The sequence below is a fragment of the Mustelus asterias genome, chromosome 13 (genome assembly GCF_964213995.1).
Source record: "Mustelus asterias chromosome 13, sMusAst1.hap1.1, whole genome shotgun sequence".
Taxonomy (NCBI): Eukaryota; Metazoa; Chordata; class Chondrichthyes; order Carcharhiniformes; family Triakidae; genus Mustelus; species Mustelus asterias.
The window spans coordinates 73,504,437-73,523,791 of NC_135813.1; the positions used below are offsets into that span (position 1 = coordinate 73,504,437).

General features: G+C 40.0%; 1 protein-coding gene across 2 annotated transcripts in view; it reads left to right on the top strand.

Moving 5' to 3' along the window:
- rbm19 (RNA binding motif protein 19) overlaps positions 1 to 19,355 on the top strand; it is a 238,010-nt gene that overhangs the window by 111,505 nt on the left and 107,150 nt on the right. For both annotated transcript variants that reach the window (XM_078227007.1, XM_078227006.1), the window contains exons 22-23: positions 4,416 to 4,521; positions 10,499 to 10,619. In XM_078227007.1, coding sequence (XP_078083133.1) covers positions 4,416 to 4,521; positions 10,499 to 10,619 — 227 coding nt within the window. The remainder of the gene's footprint in view (positions 1 to 4,415; positions 4,522 to 10,498; positions 10,620 to 19,355) is intronic.

The window sequence follows — 19,355 nt, forward strand, 5'->3', positions numbered from 1 at the left end:
ACTCTTGAATGGACCTACCTCATATTAAGTTGATCTTTCTCTACACCCTACCTATGAATGTAGCACTACATTGTGCACTCTCTCCTTCTCTAGGTACCATAAGCTTTGTCTATATAGCTGGCAAGAAACAATACTTTTCACTGTATACTAATGCAAGTGACAATAAATCAAATCAAAAACTTAGTGACTCAGAAGGCTATAAAGTGTCAAATCAAAAGGAGGTGCTGTTCCGCAAGTTCCTTTAAGCTTCATTAGATTAGAACAATGCAGGAGTCCAATGACAGGGAAGACAAAATGGAGAATTAAAGCTGCAAGTTCAGGATCAAACTTGCAGACTGAATGGAACTGTTCCACAAAGTGGTCACCCAATTTGCATTTGGTTTCCCTAGTCTAGTGGGGACTATATTATGAGCAACAAATACAGTATGCTAACTCGAAAAAAGTACAAGTAATTTGCTGTTTGCCCTGGAAGAAATATTTTGGGACCTTGGTGGGAAATGAGGAGGTAAAAGAGCAGGTGTTACATCTCCTGCACTATTTTTTTAAACCTGACTGAAACACTTTTTCCCTCTCAAAATGTCCCATTTAAAGCCCTGCCATTACTGACTAGACCTAAACTATCCTGTTAGAATCAAGTACATGGTAGATGCTACTGGAACTCAGTACTTTATTGTTTTGATTTCTCATACTTTCTCTGATGCAATGTGTAACATAGTAATGTAGTGTAATGTTCTGCGTGACTCTCATACTGACTTACGCATGGCAAAGAAACATGAAATTTTCACTTGCACTTCTGCATTGATTCTGTCCACATAGATCAGTCAGTATCATCCAGCTTCTCTTCAGATGAATTCCCCTGTGGCTCCATGCCTGAAATAGCCAGTTTGCTTAACCAAGAGACTCACTGAACACTGGTGTCTGTCCGCAATAGCTGGCGCACTTAACATGCTGTAAGCAGAAACTTTGTAATTGACAGTACAGTAATGGCAAATGGTTTGTATTATTTGCCCAATTTAAACGTGCAGTTTTAAGTGATGGGAACGGCATATTAAGTTTTCGATGAATCTTAAGATGTGGGTGATTTTGCATAACTAATATATATTGGATCTCTTAATACCTACGTGACCTTCTGTTTAAGAATTTCAGCTCTTTAAGATATGAATACATAAGCAAAGTACTCATTAGCTTAAAATAGTCCAATATCCTAATGTTTTGTTTAAAAAAAGAGATAAAATAAACAGTAACTGGAATTGCAAGAAGGTGATGTGTTTCAAATGACAGTAATTGACTGCTTGAAAATAATTCCCATATGCTTATCCTAACTATTTAAATTATTTTAAAATCTTTTTTGAGCTTTCTCTCCTGCTAAAAATTGTTGTGAGCAATGCTTGGGTTTAGATTGTATTTTTAAACTTAATGCTATCGTAAATACGGTTGAGAAGTGGACATTGTTCTATATTCATGCAAAAAGATTTTTTAAAATAAATTACAAATGTTAAATGATAGGAAAGAGTTTGTATTCCTTAAACGTAGGTACATGTTAATATTCTGACTTAATCTATATTTGGAACCAATTTAATAATCAATATGAACATATTTTGATGTAATAAGATTAACATAAAAATTATACTGAGGTATCATAAGTGCCAAATCAATGCCTTTTTACTTGTAGTTCAGATTTGAAAATATCTGCCTTATTTTACATTCATAGTGCTTTTTCTTCAGTGCTTATACTTGTGACCCCTGTGGCTGACTGTGGATTTTTCTTAAAGCTACATGACTAATGCTTTGTTCCTTCAGTCTAGCAGTGCCAATTTCATAATGGCAAGCATCTCTTGAAGCCTAACATTTGAATTTTCATTGTATTAAAGGTCATGAAAAGGGTGCAGAACAAAGTGGATTTACTGTGTTTGCATCTGTTTTGCAGCTGTTTTGGTATCTCCTTTAACCTCTGCTTCAGCCACCCTTCTCGTATCTTCTATTAGATCTAATAAATCGGTCCTGTCATTACACAGATGTTGCACAGTTAGGGACATTCAGCTTATTTTTGAATGATTGTTCAGGGTGCTGGCACAGTCATGATATGCTTCACAGCATATGCATAACATTTCTGCTTAACTCTGATTTTCCTTCTTGAATATTGCATAGGCAGAAATTTGAAAGGGAACGTGCAGATTCATTTGTGGTTTTCATAATCCCAAATTTGCACACTGTAGTGTTTCAGGAAATGCTGGAGATAAATGCTTGATCATGCTGGGTGCACTTGGTTAACGCTGAATATAGTTTCAGCCTCTCTGTTGCTTATTAAAGTATTCATTACTGCAGATTCTAGGCTCACATTTCGTTTTAGGCTAATATAGAGAACATCTTATTTTTGGATAGTGAGAGACGAAAAGAATTAGATGTAATTAAAAATCAGGTGCATTGTACATAACCATGGCAGTATTTTTTGCTGTTATAAACCAAGTAAATCAGCCAAAAAGAGCACAGTTAAATAAATCCATTGTTATTTATTTAATGGATAATTACTTTTTGTATTCTTTTCATTGCAAGCTAAAATTTCTGGATTTTTACTTGATACAAAATCAGTAAATTCTGTGCTTAGTTTTGTTTGTAGGCTGCAATTGTTTTTTTTCCTCTTTATGAAATTTGTAGAATTTGTATTCAGTTTGTTAATAAAGATATGAGTATTTTTTTAAAAAATAGAAATAGGGTGGAAGCAAATAGTCATTCTTTCTCTAAGTGATACCTTTTCTGAAACTACAATGTTTTTGTTAATATGATATCAAATCATCTGATTAATGGTCTCTTTACTGGTTAGTTTATTGGCGTAACTTGCAAAAATATTTGTTCCCTGTTTGTATCACTGCAGAATAAATTATTTTCTCTTTTCCATGTAGTAATGCCTCGAATAAATGCAATTATTGGTTGTAGACTGGAATTTGGTAATTCCATGTGCATTGCATGTGTTCTTTTATCGAATAAATAGTATTACCCAGAAAGCCTTCTATTTTTAAAAAATGTACACCAGGCAATTTTTTGTTGGCTGAAGTTTGAAAGTACTTGGGCGGGATTTCCCGGCCACGCTCGCCCCAAAACCGGAAAATCCTGTCCAAGGTCAACAGACCTTTGCATGGTCTGCCCCTGCATCCCCCCACCCACCCACCCACCCACCCCCCCCCCCCCCCCCCCTCTACAATTCCCGTGGCGAGTGGGATGTGAAAGTTCCGCACCTTGTCCTGAAGCCAATATCGTGCTGCTTCTGCGAGAAAGTTGAGTTTCTGTTAGCCTTTAGTTCTCTTACAAAATGTAATTTCTCTTTATCTCAGTCTTAAATGACTGAAAGAATACTGATCAAACACTTGGTTCTTTGATACTGGGTAAACTACTTTCGTTCCTGCAAATGAAGGTCCAAGAGTTATGATCAGACTCCCCTCAGTTCGATAGATACAACTTGTCTTTGTCTTTAATCATATGACAATAATAAAGGGTTAAACCTACCTACATCAGTGGATTATCTTCCTTGACTTCAACAAACTTAAGTTTGAAGTAGGAAGCTGCATTGTATCCTTCTTTCAGGGCCTACTTCTTTACAGCTTTCCCTTTGGAAAGCTGACTGCTGTGCAAAATTCTCCATTTGTCCCTTTCTCTTGTCCCTATCCACAGTCAGTGGGATCAAAGAATTTCTAACACACTGGCTGAGGTATTTTCGAGATCATGATTATCTTTTTATAGAACTTTAACGGAAAATGGTCTTTTTTGGCCCTTTTCCAATTGATGGCAAATGTAAATTGTGAACAATGATCGAGGATAAAAGTTAATTATTTTAACTTTAAGCAAGTGAGGATGAAAAGTTGAAGTAGGTAAAATAAAGAGTTGGAGTCAAGGAAAAAAATACAACTGAATAGGCCAGGAAATGGGGGGGAAAAGAACAGTAAAATGATGGTAATATTTTATGTAACATTTTGTAATTTATTTGCTTTGGGTCATTATATTGATAATTCCATTGGTATTTGAACAAATTTATTGTTTTAATAACTTGTTTCAGCAATATAGTAAATGAGCTCAAAAGTAAACCAGTTGGCCCAGTGAGACAGGAATTCCCTGAATTAACCAGTAGTCTACAAGTTAATGGTGTCACGTACAAATTATGTTAATTACCATGTAAATATTTGGTGATTTTATGGACTGTTCAAATTTTCTCTTGAATTTTGTGATAACTTTTTGCCTCTAATGTGTAATGCGTTTCTACCTTGCCGACAAGTGTTGGTTTGTACTCTTACAGATACCAGAAACGGGAAATTGGCTATTCCATGGGCCAAAATTCAAATACATATAAAGTTGGTTTCCAGACATTTGGGCAGTGTATGATATTTGTCACAATAATCCATCAATATGTTTCCTTTCTCTTTCAGTACCTTTGGAGAAATAAAGACTGTGCGACTGCCTAAGAAAATGGCTGGAACTGGCACACACAGGGGCTTTGGATTTGTAGACTTTCTCACTAAACAAGATGCAAAGGTGCGGTATTTTACAAGATAATCTTTGGGTATGAATTTTCATACAAAATGGTTTGACCAGCTTCTTGTATGGTTAACTTTCGTGACTTAAAAGTAATTTAATGTAAGAGTGGTCTTTTGGGCCCAGAAGGGAAAGTTGCACACTCCTTTTTTGTGCAGTGAGAATCTCCCAAAACCCCTCCACGGCACTTTTCTGCAAGCGAAGGCCTGGCTAACCTGGTAGCTACACTGCCCTCTTTTACCTGTTTGGTATCCTTGGGATTAAAGTCAAACCCTTGTTTTAAATCTATTGCATATGTGACTTATTAAATCATTGAATGATTGCAGCCCAGAAGAGGACATTCTATGTGGCATGTCTGTGCCAGCTCATTGCTTGTACAACTTACCGAGTCCCAGCCCTCTGCCATTTTACCTATTGCTCTGTAAATTCTTTCTTCAGATAATTATGGAATTCCCTTTTTGAAAGCCTTGTTTGAACATGTCTCCACCACACTCTCGGGCATCGCATTTCAAATCCAAGCTAATCACTGTTTAAAAGAGTTTTTCTTCGTGTCACCATGACTTCTTTTGCTAATCTCCTTAAATCAGTGTCCTCTGGTTCCTGATCTTTCTGCCAAAAGGAGCAGTTTCTCCCAAATTACTCTGATCAGACTCCTCATCATTTTGAACACATATTCTGATCAATCATTACTGATTATTCTCCTTCTTTGTTTCCTTCCCCATCTTTCTTGAACAGCTTGCATCCAGGGATGTTTGATACTCTGGATTTCTACTTGCATTTGCTACAGATTAAATATGGTTTTAATAAATGCCAAAGTCACGTGATCTAAAAATCAAAATGTAGGTGAACCAACCATCTTTGACAAATGTACGTCAAGGAAATATGTTTAAAAATGTACTAGAAATACTCAGCAGGTCTGGCAACTATGGAGAACAGCTGCTGCCTGACCACTTAGTATTTCCAGCATTTTTTTTCCCTAGGTTAGATGGGCTTTAGATTTGTTTCACAGGTCAGCGCAACATCGAGGGCCGAAGGGTCTGTACTGCGCTGTAATGTCCTATGTTCTATATTTCCATTTCCAGCATCCACAGAATTTTGCTTTAAAACTAAGAAGAAATCTGGCAATGTAATGATTTCCTATGTGTCAGCAGGACAGGCTATTTATTGAGTTAGTGTATTCCAAGATGGTGGAAGGCTTCACCTCATTTTGTAGTTAGAATCTTTAAGCAAAATTCATGGTTATTTTGCCATATTGTGCCCATGCCAGCTTTTTGAAAGAGATGTATTACAAAAGCAATAGTCTTAACTGGTCTGTAAATTGCCAGTTCATGCTTCAGTGTTTCACCATCTAGGCAATTGCCGATTATTTCAATTAATCATTGCTCTGGTGGATAAGCTTTTTGTTTGGAGCCTACTTTGATGAAGGAATTTTTATTATGCCTAACAAAAATTCTCCTATCAGTGCATGCTTAGTTCTGAATGTTTACCTGTGTGGCATGAGTTTCTTGGAAAGTACTTGCTGTTGACTTCAACAGTTGTTATCCTTTAGATTTGTAACAGATGCATGTATAGAACTCAAAACTATTAGGCCTATTGAGCTGCTTTCTTCAAACATTTAGGTGTACAATACTTCAACATGTTTAATTTCAAGAGATGTAATTAGCCTCCACATCTCCCACCCCAAACAAAGCAGAATTTTAATTGAAATTTGAAATTAATATTGCCCCTCATTCGACATCAGTACAAACAGAAACCTCTACCTCCGATAGTGAAACTCACATGGCCTGTGAATGGCAACATTGTTTTTCTAAGGTCTGTAGGTCAGTGTTAGAAAGGAGGTGATTTGGATCAACAATTTTTGTGATTTATTCAGAATGACAAAGGAAAGGTTTAACTATATTGAGTGATTTGTGTTGTTTGCTCAAATATTAGAAAGATTTTGCATTCTAAAAAGTAAATTCCATGTACATTGCAAGGAATTGATTAATAGGCAGAAAACGTGCTTTTATTTCTAAGGTATTAATCATTTTAAATGGAATTGGTGAATTGGTCAATTCAAGATGGCGCCGGAGCGTGACGACTTCTTGCAAGCTGTCCCTAGTATACCCTCTAATTCTCGCTTTCATTCTCATTCTATACTTCTAAAGCTCTATTCTAACTCTTATACACCCTAGCTAACACTGTATTCTGCACTCTTTCCTTCTGTACGTACGGTATGCTTTGCCTGTATAGTATGCAAGAAACAATACTTTTCACTGCATGCTAATACATGTGACAATAAATCAAATCAAAAAGCATTTGTGATTTTTAAAAGTTTGGTACATAACTTTTTTTCAGGATTCATTTATATTTAGGGGAGGTTGTGACATAGTGTTCATATCACTGGACTAGTAATCCAGATGAATGCCTTGGAGTCATAATTTCACGGTAGGATTTAAATTCAACTAGTCGCAGTGATGATGACCGTGAAAATATCATCAATTGTCACGAAAACCCATCTGGTTCACAAATGTCCTTTAGGGAAGGAAATCTGCTGTTCTTACTGGATCTGGTGACTCCAGACCCACCGCCATGTGGTTCACTCTTAACTGCCCTCTGCAATACCCTAGCCAGCCACTCAGTTCCGGGGCAATGTTGGATGGCTAATAAATGCTGGTTTTGCCAACAACATCCACAACACATGAAAGAATAAAAATAAATAAATGGTAATGAATTATTCCTACTGGAATATATTTTTGAAAATGTTCCACTCTAGGGCAATGTGTGATTAAAAGTTTTTGCATCTTTTCCTGGGATTACCATGTATCGACTTTAAATTATTAATCATAGTATTTGTGTTGTCCATGTCCAAACTTTATTTAAAGTTTATTCCTCCGGGGTAAGGGTATAAGACAAACATAATCTCTCCAATTTGTCCCATATAGGATTACCATCCTCCCAGGTTTGTCATGGAATTTCCAGGGATTAGACAAACCTCCTAGACACTGGTGCAAGCTGTTGAATCCCTACAGTTGAGAAAGAGACCATCTGGCCCATCAAATCTGCACCGACTCTCTAAAAGAACATCCCACCCATGCCCTCCCCTCTGCCCTCTTCCCATAATGCCACGCACTTACCATGGCTAATCCACCTAACCTATGCATCTTTAGGCACTGAGGGGCAATTTAGCATGGCCTATCCACTTAACCTGCACATCACTGGACAACTCAGATAAAAATAATAGGGGCATCTAAGGAAACATTCTTTTCCGCCCTTTGAACACAATTTGTTATAAAAATATTGGAGATGAGGAAAAGCTGCTGTATTGCTGGGTTGGAGGTGGGAAATTCTGTCATGAAATTTCCAGGAAAGCCTCCAGCCAGTTGGAAAATCTAATTCTATGTAAGCCTTAATTTATTTTTAAATATCTCTGAAAATTTTGTCAAAGGTACATTTTCTGAATACGTGACTTAACATTAAACCCATAAAAATTAAATCTACTAAGAATTTCTTTGTTGCTATTTCCCCCCCTCTCTAATATTGTGTGGTGCAGCTTTTTATTGTAAAATTTCACTTTCCGACTTCCTTCTAATGGAGGAGGTGGTGGTATAGTGGTACTGTCACTGGACGAATAATCCAGAGACCCAGGGTAATGCTCTGGGGATACGGGTTCAAATCCTAACATGGCAGATGGTGAAATTTGAATTCAATAAAAATCTGGAATTGAACGTCTAATGACCATGAAACCATTTTGATTGTTGTAAAAACTCACCTGGTTCACTAAAGTTCTTTAGGGAAGGAAATCTGCCATCCTTACCTGGTCTGGCCTACATGTGACTCCAGACCCACATTAACTCTTAAATACCCTTTGAAATGGCCAAGCACTCAGTTCAAGGGCAATTAAGAATGTGTAATAAATGCTGGCTGGCCCAGCCAGTGACGCCCACATCCCCTGAATATAAAAAAAGATTGTTCACTAAAATATTTTGGGATTTATCATTTTCATATTCAAATTTTAATTTGCTTTCAAAATATGCACATGTTATGCAATACTTTTAATTATAAATGAAACTGAATGTTATCCAACTATAATGTGAAACTCGAATCGAAACATTTTTTCAATTCCGTCTTTACCACAATACACAACTTTTGGAACAAGAATATTTTCCTCTTGGCTAATGTTGAATGATAAATGTGAGTATAAAACAGTGGACATACATTTTCATTAAAGCTAGTCAATTCAATAGAGGAAAAAATAGCCATTTATTAATATCTTACCCCAAATAATGTGTATCTTGCATTATTTCTATTTATATCTAATTATAGATGAGACATAGCCTTATTTTCTGACACAAACTGAAAGCAAGATGTCCTATTTGTTTGGGAGGATCCATGTAAATAAAATTTGAAGAGCTGATTGGACTAAAAAATTTTAAAAGATTGAAGTATCCATGTGTAATCACTCAGTTCCAATTTCTGTTGCAAAATGTAGGATGAGCTTTTGTTCCTGTTAAGTCCAATGTCTCTTCTAGAAGAACTTGCTGTGAACATCTGGCTTAGGAGCCTAGTCAATTTCAAGTTGTTAATAGTACATTGAGATGCTTGCAGAGGATTTGAAGCAGGTCTGAGTTTTAATTTGATGTGGTCTATTGTAGAGGTCTGGAGAGTCTAATTGAATTGCTGTGAAAGCCAGGTTGTAGAGCTGAAGGCGCTCCTTGAGCAGAACTGCTCCAGATTCTGCGCCAGTGTTTTTAGTTCCAGTTTAGTATGGCCACAGTTACACAAGGAAAAGGACTTGAGGAGGTAGTACTTAAATCTTTAAGCACATCTGTCATGGTCAGCAATTTTGCCAGCAGCTTAACTTGGTCAGTTTTCAGAGACCTGTTTCCAGCAAATACAATTTGATGACTTGATCACTTGGATGTTTTACACTGTTTTGTATTTTTTTTAAATGCTGGCAAATCTATATAACATGTGAGGAATATTATTCAAATGAATCTTTAACTCCCTTTGACCTTAATCCCTCTTAACAAAGAAGACTAAAGATTTGTCACCCTGATTCACGTTGTAAAATGCTAAAATAATAACCTGTCACTAATCTACATCGCACAACTGTCCCTTCAAAGAGCATGATAGACGAAATGGCCTCCTCCTGTAATTCCATGATGGGAAACCTTATGTAGAATGTCCACCAGTCTCATATACAGATCCCTGCATCAATGGGAATGTGTCTTGATGTTGTACTACCTCTTCTGGACATTCTCTGCTGAGGCGCGAAAAACACAATTTTTTTACACACTGAAGCAAAACTTCTTTCTCCATCTGTTTGACAGGTGACCAAGATTATCTTTTTCTCACGGGAATTCATTTTTAAAATATAATTAGTTTTTAACAAAGTTTAAATCTTACGACCAATATCTCCTGACCATATGATGTTTCATTGTCTCATAGATTTAATTGAAGAAAAATGCATGATCCTCTTGTCTATCACTTTCCAAAATTATGAACGGGAAGAAACATTTAACCTTACCAGTTAATATAGCTTATTTGACACAGGATCTTGGTCATTCCAGCTCCTTCAATTTAATTCCAGCTGTTATTAACAGCTAATTCTGAACTTTCCATGGTTATTGTTTTGATTTTTTTTCAATAGTTCTAGATTATCTTGTTACTTTAAGACCATTTAGTTGTTTCCTGTACTCCTAGTTAAATTGTCTCATCTCTAGTGGTGGAAAAGGAATGTTTGTACTATGATGACACCAAGCAGTTCAGCTAGCACAGCTGTTTTACAAGCTATGTTTACACTTTGGGAGGTTACCCAATTAGTGTAGCAATGTGTTGAATTAAATGAACACTTGGAAGTCAGCAATTTATAATTTAATTGCTGTTTACATTTACACAAAACTTCTTTTACAAATGATAAACAACTGTAATTGACATAAATACATTTTGTTTGTAATTCAAAAATATTCAAAGGAGTTTTTATTCTGTTCTGCAGAAAGCCTTCAATGCCCTTTGCCACAGCACTCATTTGTATGGTCGGCGATTAGTACTGGAATGGGCAGATTCTGAAGATACAGTGGAGACATTACGCAGAAAGACAGCTGAACATTACTATGGTAAACAGTCGTTAAATTAATATTTTAAACAATGACACCTAAGTTTGCACTACGAGGCATGAGTATTTAAACAAATTGTTTTCTTGAGTCATATTGCAATGCTGATGGTAAGTACTAAGCTTGGAAGATATTTTGTGTCTTGCCAATTCTCTGATCCCACCAGTGGAGCACCTCTTGCCGCAGATTTCAAGGGGCATGGGGTGCCTTCAATGGGAATTTGCATTGACAGCAGCTGGACCAGAAGATCCTGCCACTAAGGAATGGTGCACCGCCTCCCGCCAACAAGAAAATTGCTGGGAGGCCAGAAAATCTTGCGCAGAGTGTATACATTTCACAATGAAAGCATTTCATAAATGTATCTCTTACTCAGAATTAGAGTCCTTATCCTAAAAGGGAAATGAGTGAAGATCTAAAACCAAGCGTAGGAAGCTTAATATTTTGTTTTCTTTTAAGTTCTAAAGGGTATATTATCCGAATAGCTATTAAGCTCATCACAACATAGCGTAATAGCAAGACAAAATCTGATGTGCAGTAATCTTTTTAAACAAGATAAACTGAGCCCACAACAAATTATTGTTTCTATTAGAATTCAAAGCTAACGTGAATTTCAAAGTTCGGTTCCATAACTTGCATCTCTCCAGAATCTATTGTTTCCCTCGCTTTTGTTTCTTCTTGATATGATTAGCATTTGTCCCTCTCAAGTCTGGTGTGAATCCTACCCAATGCACTAATCTCCCCAGCGGTCCAAATTGATGAAAATATAGGAGTAGGCCATGTGGCCCCTTAAGCCTGCTCCACCACTCAATATGATTGTGGATGATCTGATGTGGCTATAACTCCACTTTCCTGCCACACCCATATAACCCTTAGCTCCCTTGTCAATCAATAATCTAAGTCAGCCTTGAACGTATTCAATGACCCAGCCTCCACTACTCATTCGGGAAGAGAATTCCAAACGCTAATGACTCTCTTGAGAGAAGAAATTCCCCCTCGCCTCCAGCATAAATGGGAGACACCTTAATTTGAAACTCTGCTCCCTGGTTTTGATTTACTCGCAAGGGAAATCTCCTCTCAAAAACTAGGCTGTTGACTAGCGCCCCCCCCCCCCCCCCCCCCCCCCCCAAAGATTCTTATGTTTCAATGATCACCTCTCATTCTTCCATGCTCCAATGAATATAAGCCCAACCTGTTCAGCCTTTCCTTATCAGGCAACAACCATTCCTTATCAGACAAACCCCTCGTCCGAGGAATCAGCCTTATGAGCTTTCTCTGAAATATTTTCATGCAAGTATGTCCCCCCACTTAAGTAGGGTGCCCAAAACTAAGTGCAGAATTCTCCCAAACCCCCCTTGGTGGGTGGAGAGGGAGAGTGCAGCGGGGGATCCAAGAATCGGTTGAATGACAGTGGGATCTTCTGCCCCCGGCCACCATGATGGATCACAGTCCCTACCAAACGCTAGCATAAAATCGATTTGCATCTCGCTAATTGAATGCAGCTGAAGACCTGACCAGACTTCTCCCAGCAGGAAATCACGCCAGTCCAGAACACGCCTGGACCAATGTGGTGTGTACATATTGACACTTAACTGAAGAAGACCAGGAGCTGCCTCTGAAGTTTGGGATGGAGGCCTCCAGAGACCATGGACCTGGAACACATAGCAATGTAGGTGTGCAGAGCATCTATTAGGTAGATCTTGCAGCTTCAGTGTCTTCAAAAAGGTCCATCTTCCAGCTTCAGATTGGGGAAGAGAATTCCAAACACTACTCGAACTGGAGGTTCATCTTCTTTCCTCAGGAAGTCATCTTCTTTCTTCAACATTAGCTTAGTTATGTCCAGGCGCCTTTTATAAATGGTGCCCCGATATAAGAGTAAGGTGCTTGGCGTGAGGCACATCCAGCCCCATCCCATTGTGTGAGATGTTGGGAACCCGGGACTGCATAATTAAAGACACTGGGGCTATAAGATACCATGGGATTTTCAAAATGAAGTTGAGGTATGAGGAAGCGAAATTTGCTGAGCAAAAATAAAGTCATGTCAAAACAATAAATTTATAATTAATAAAGTAATTAATAAAGAACACCATTAGTGTGTGTGAGAAAGTGTGATTGTTGTGTGTGGGGTTAAGGGTGAGTCCCTGTACCACCCCCCCAATTCGCACGCACTCTATCTCTATCTCGCAGCCTTCCCACTCCTGCCCATGCCATTGCATGCAGCCTTTTCTGGCCCAGCATAGCAACCTCCTTTCTCATCTGCCAGGCCCCCACTTGGCATTGCATGGCTGTCTAAACCCCAACCGCAAAGCACAACTGCCTACTCCCCCACCTGCAGGGCTTCTTCTTCTCCACCTGCATGACACAACAGCACCCCCACCCACCTCTTTCTTTCTCTCTCCCTCTCCCATTCTTACCCTCTCCCCTTCTCTCCTCAACAATACCTTCTTTTCTGGGGCACACTCACTGCTGCCAGTGTTGCTGCTCTCCTTCCAAGTACAGACAGACTCTCTCACATTTGCTATCTATGAGCAGTCAACTTGGGAGAGGCGCGGCCTGAGATTGAAAGAGCAACTTCTTTCCGAATCTTCCACTCCACTTGTCGGCAATTTGAAATCTACCTCTGGGAGCCACATTGGGGGTGCTTGGCAAACCATCTTAGGGCCACATGTTGGACAAACCTGTTATAGATCATAAATAGTTGAGGCCCCAGCATTGATCCCTGTTGCACTCTACTGGTTACAGTTTGCCAGGTTGAAAATTACCCATTTATTCTGACTCTGTTTCCTATTAGTTAGCCAGCCCTCTATTCATGCGAATATATCACCTCCAACATCATTGTTGGAGGGCGGCACGGTAGCACAGTGGTTAGCACTGCTGCTTCGCAGCTCCAGGGACCTGGGTTCGATTCCCGGCTTGGGTCACTGTCTGTGTGGAGTTTGCACATTCTCCTCGTGTCTGCGTGGATTTCCTCCGGGTGCTCCGGTTTCCTCCCACAGTCCAAAGATGTGCGGGTCAGGTTGATTGGCCAGGTAAAAAATTGCCCCTTAGAGTCCTGGGATGCGTAGGTTAGAGGGATTAGCGGGTAAATATGTGGGGGTGGGTCCTGGGTGGGATTGTGGTCGGTGCAGACTCGATGGGCCGAATGGCCTCCTTCCACACTGTAGGGTTTCTATGATAAGTTATTTTGTGTAGTAACCTTATGTGGCTTTTTGGAAATCCAATACACTCTATCTACTGGGGTTCACTTTTATCCACTCTACTTTGGAGTTTGATTTCTCCAATGCTGTCCTGGTCAACATGCACTTTTTACAACTGCAACTCATTCAGAATGACAAAGCCCGTGTTCTCAACTGCACAAAACTGCACATTCCGAATACACCCTTCAAAGAACAAAGAAAAGTACAGAACAGGAACAGGCCCTTCGGCCCTCCAAGCCTGTGTCGATCATGATGCCCGAACTAAACTTTAAGAAAAAAAATCTTCTGCCCTTACTCAGTCCGTATCCCTTTATTCCCTCCCTATTCATGTATCCATCCAGAAGCCTCTTAAATGTTGCTAATGTGCCTGCTTCCGCCACCTCCTCTGGCAACGCATTCCAAGCACCCACCACTCTCTGCATGAAAAACTTCCCCCGCATATCTCCCTTAAACTTTCCATCTCTCACCTTGAACCTGTACCCCCTTGTAATTGGCACTTCCACCCTGGGAAAAAGCCTCTGACCATCCGCCCTGTCTATGTCTCTCATAATTTTGTGGACCTCCATCAGGTCATCCCTCAGCTTCTGTCATTCCAATGAAAACAATCCTAGTTTATTCATCCAAACCTCATAGTCGACATCCTCGAAACCAGGCAACATCCTGGTGAACCTTCTTTGCACTCTCCAAACTTCACTTATTTTCTCCTCTTCAGAAAACTGATTTCAATATTCTCATCCTTGTTTGTACCTTCCTGCATGTCTTGTCCATGCTGTACCTCAGCAAACTTCTTCAGCAATGTATCCCTAAGTGTACACTGACTTTGAGTTACATCTTGTAGTTTTTTTTTGCTAAATGGAGGCGGACATTACTGGCAAGGCAAGCTTTTATTGCCAATTCTAATTGCCCAAATAAGTTGCTGGTGAGCCAACTGCCTTGTGTAGGTACACCCACAGTGCATTAGGAAGGGAGTTCTAAGATTTTGACAAAGTCAGGATGATTCTTGACTTAAAGGGGAACTTGCAGGTAGTGCCAACTGTCCTTGTTTTTCAAAGTTTGAGGGGTTGTGGGTTTGGAAGGTGTTGTCAGAAAAACCTGGATAAGTTGCTTCAGTTCGTGTAGATGATGTACAGTCATGTCAAGCAGGTTTGTTCTGGATGGTGTTGAGCTTCTTGAACATTGTTGGAGCTGCTGTCATCCAGGCAAGTGGGACATATTCCATCACATTCCTGATTTATGACTCGTAAGAGGGAGTGGGCATACTTGGGATGTTGGAGACAGTCACTTTTGCCTCAACTCCAGATTTCAGCTCTTTTGCACATGTTTGAACCAAAGTTTTAATGAGACCTGGAGCTGAGTGGTCCTAATGAGACCTAAAGTGAGCATCAGTGAGCAAGTCAGGTAAGTCCCACGTGATGGCATTGTCAATGATACCTTCAATCCCCTTGACGATGATGATTGAAACTATTGATGGACTGGTAATTGATCAGTTTTGATTTGTCCTGATATTTGTGGACAGGACACATCTGTGCAATTTTCCCATGTTATCAGGTAGCTGTCAATCTTGTAGCTATGCTGTAGTTCATTCTGGAGTATGAGTCTTCAGCACTATGGCAAGGATGTTGTTATGATCCAATGCCTTTGTTATAATCTAATGCGCTCAGCTGTGCCTTGATATCGCATGAAGTGGATTGTATTGGCTGAAGACTGGTATCTGTGAAGCTGGAGGGCTCTGGAAGTGACAGAATCACCCACTTGGTACTGCTGGCTGAAGGCACTTCAGCCTTGCATTTTGCACAGACTTACTGGGCTCTGCTGTCATTCAGGATATTTATGAAACTTTCTTTTCACCATTGGTTGTTTAATTGTACAGCACCATTCATGACTGGATGTGACATAACTGCAGAGCTTTGTTCTGACCCATTTGTTATAGGATCATTTTAGGTCTGTGTGTAGTATGCTACTTCTGCTAGTTACCATGTTTGTAGTTCTGTGTTGCAGCTTCTCCAGAAGCTGTCTGCCCGGTGTCGCTCCTAACAAGCTCTCTTAGACTTCCCATTGAACCAGAACTCCTCATTGATCCCTTGGCTTGATGATAATTGTAGAGTGAGATATACTGGGCCACGAGATTATGGATCATGATGGATTATTGTTCTACTCTATCAGTCGCTGCTTCCTTGGCCTTTATATCCCAACCCTCCAGAACATCCTCCATAAATCCTTTCGTTTTACCACTTCTTTTCAGCAATTGTGCCGCATCCCCTATAATTTTTAAATTTTATTTTGCTTTTCCCTCTGGCTCAGCATTCACTATTTTCTCTTCCTCTCAGAGCAGCTTTCTTTAGGTCAGCACAAAAGAAATGTGCAAGCTGAAATCTTAAATCCAATAGACTGTTTTATGTTGCTTAGGTTTTCATCAATCTGGACACCTACTTGTTTTCTTTGGAGACCAAACATTAGGAAAACTCATTACAAGGCAGAGGTTAATAAACTTAACTGTTTACTTCTCAGAAAGGTGGGATTTAGATCTCACTTACAGTGCTAAGTTATTGGGCCAATGTTGAAGTGGAAACTTTCCTACTTCTTGACTGTGATAGACAGACTCAACAAAATTTGTTTCGACTAAATAACTTAGTCTTTATTTACGAAAGACTGCATGCAGTATATGGCTGAAACTTGGGGTCAGAGAGCAGTTGGTACAACTGCTGATTCTTCCACAAGTCTGCAATTACACCGAGAAACAGTTCAGTATTTATACATAATCATTATCAGTTTTCGTGACCAGAGCATATTCAGGAATTCGATTAGTAATAGAATCATAAGCAATATCATTAATCATGTTTTAACTTGCTGACCTCCCAGAACTCTTTGTCTCATTATTCATACCCTTGTCCTTTGATGGAACAGAAGAAGGTTGGTGACTCCTTCCCCCCTGACCTTATCTTGTTTTATTTACTCATACAGCCTTATTAACTCTTACAAGGGTCTGACATTTTGAAATAGCTTTGGTCAGCCGTTCTTTATATTGTAACAAATAGTTGACCAATTTTCCCATCATGCCCTTACTTAGTTCGTACAACTTCACACCAAGAGCTTGGGCACAGCTGTGCGCCAAACTAACCTTAAGTTGTAATGATGTGGAGATGCCGGCGTTGGACTGGAGTAAACACAGTAAGATGTCTCACAACACCAGGTTAAAGTCCAACAGGTTTATTTGGTAGCAAAAGCCACTAGCTTTTGGAGCGCTGCTCCTTCATCAGGTAAGTGGGAGTTCTGTTCACAAACAGGGCATATAAAGACACAAACTCAATTTACAAAATAATGGTTGGAATATGAGTCTTTACAGGTAATCAAGTCGTAAAGGTACAGACATTGAGAGTGGAGACAGCATTAAGCACAGGTTAAAGAGATATGTATTGTCTCCAGACAGGAGAGTTAGTGAGATTTTGCAAGCCCAGGCAAGTTGTGGGGGTTACAGATAGTGTGACATGAACCCAAGATCCCAGTTGAGGCTGTCCTCATGTGTGCGGAACTTGGCTATCAGTCTCTGCTCAGTGACTCTGCATTGTCGTGTGTCGTGAAGGCCGCCTTGGAAAACGCTTACCTGAAGATCAGAGGCTGAATGCCCGTGACCGCTGAAGTGTTCCCCAACAGGAAGAGAACTCTCTTGCCTGGTGATTGTCGAGCGGTGTTCATTCACCCATTGTCGTAGCATCTACATGGTCTCCCCAATGTACCATGCCTCTGGACATCCTTTCCTGCAGCGTATCAGGTAAACAACATTGGCCGAGTTGCAAGAGTATGTACCGTGTACCTGGTGGATGGTGTTCTCACGTGAGATGATGGCATCCGTGTCGATGATCCGGCACATCTTGCAGAGGTTGCTGTGGCAGGGTTGTGATGAAGACGAACATCTCGCCAAGGCCATCCCCACACCCCCACTTCTTGCCTGCAAACAACCGCACAACCTCAAACAGACCATTGTCCGCAGCAAACTACCCAACCTTCAGGAGAACAGTGACCATGACACCACACAACCCTGCCACATCGACACGGATGCCATCATCTCACCTGAGAACACCATCCACCAGGTACACGGTACATACTTTTGCAACTCGGCCAACGTTGTCTACCTGATACGCTGCAGGAAAGGATGTCCAGAGGCATGGTACATTGGGGAGACCATGTAGACGCTACGACAACGGATGAATGAACACCGCTCGACAATCACCAGGCAAGAGTGTTCTCTTCCTGTTGGGGAACACTTCAGCGCTCACGGGCATTCGGCCTCTGATCTTCGGGTAAGCGTTTTCCAAGGCAGCCTTCACGACACGACAACACAGAGTCGCTGAGCAGAGACTGATAGCCAAGTTCTGCACACATGAGGACGGCCTCAACCGGGATCTTGGGTTCATGTCATACTATCTGCAACCCTCACAACTTGTCTGGGCTTGCAAAATCTCACTAGCTGGAGATATGTATTGTCACTAACTCTCCTGTCTGGAGACAATATGTTCTCATTAACCTGTACGTAATGATCTCTCCACTCACATTGTCTGTACCTTTAAGACTTGATTACCTTTAAAGACTCGCATTCCAACCATTATTTTGTAAAATGAGTTTGTGTCTTTATATGCCCTGTTTGTGAACAGAACTCCCACTTACCTGACGAAGGAACAGCGCTCCGAAAGCTTGTGGCTTTTGCTAACAAATAAACCTGTTGGACTTTAACCTGATGTTCTGAGACTTCTTACTTATGTTGTAAGCCATCAGATCACTCCTGTGTGTTTTTGTGATATACTTGTTGATTGTATGAATTTATTAGAATTAATGAGAAGCAATGGTAAAGTTCATTACCATAGTGATATTATTCCTTTAGTTCTGCCCCCACATCCAAAACGCTATCCAAAACTGGTTTTAGAGTTATGTCACAGACTATCTGGAGGGGTCAGCAGAGGTATTGAAGCAAGTGAGTGAGGTGGCATCAACTGAATATCTGCTATCTGCGTATTTTTTTTCCGAGGCAGTATAGATGAAGTGAAGGATAAGGTAATGGATGAAGCGTTGGATATGTCAGAGATAATAGAGTGGGAGGAAATGTTATCAGTGTTGGTGTTCATGCAATTCTTGGATATATATTAGTGGGATCGAGCAAGGGCAGTCCCTCCAGGCTGAATAATGGAGAAAATGTGTTGGTGTCGTTGACTATGTCAAAGGCAACAGAGCAGCCAAAGAAGAATGTTGAATGCAGACATGTTCATGGTGCATGTTCTTGGGACCTTGATCATTTTGCTGTGCAGGAAGGCCAATAACCCAATGTTGGAGAATTTTTTTTAGAGAAGAAGGTTGCCAATGGGTAGTAGTTTGGAAGAGTTTTTTTTAAACAAAGTTCATGATCACAGTTTTGAAAGGGAAGGTGTGTGCATCTGAAAATAGAGAAGCACAATAGCATCTTGCATGTGACCAGAAGGAAGTTCAGTATTTGGCAATTTAGCCAGAATGGTCAAATGGGCAGGAGGTAATTCTCATGATCAAGATTGTAGAATAA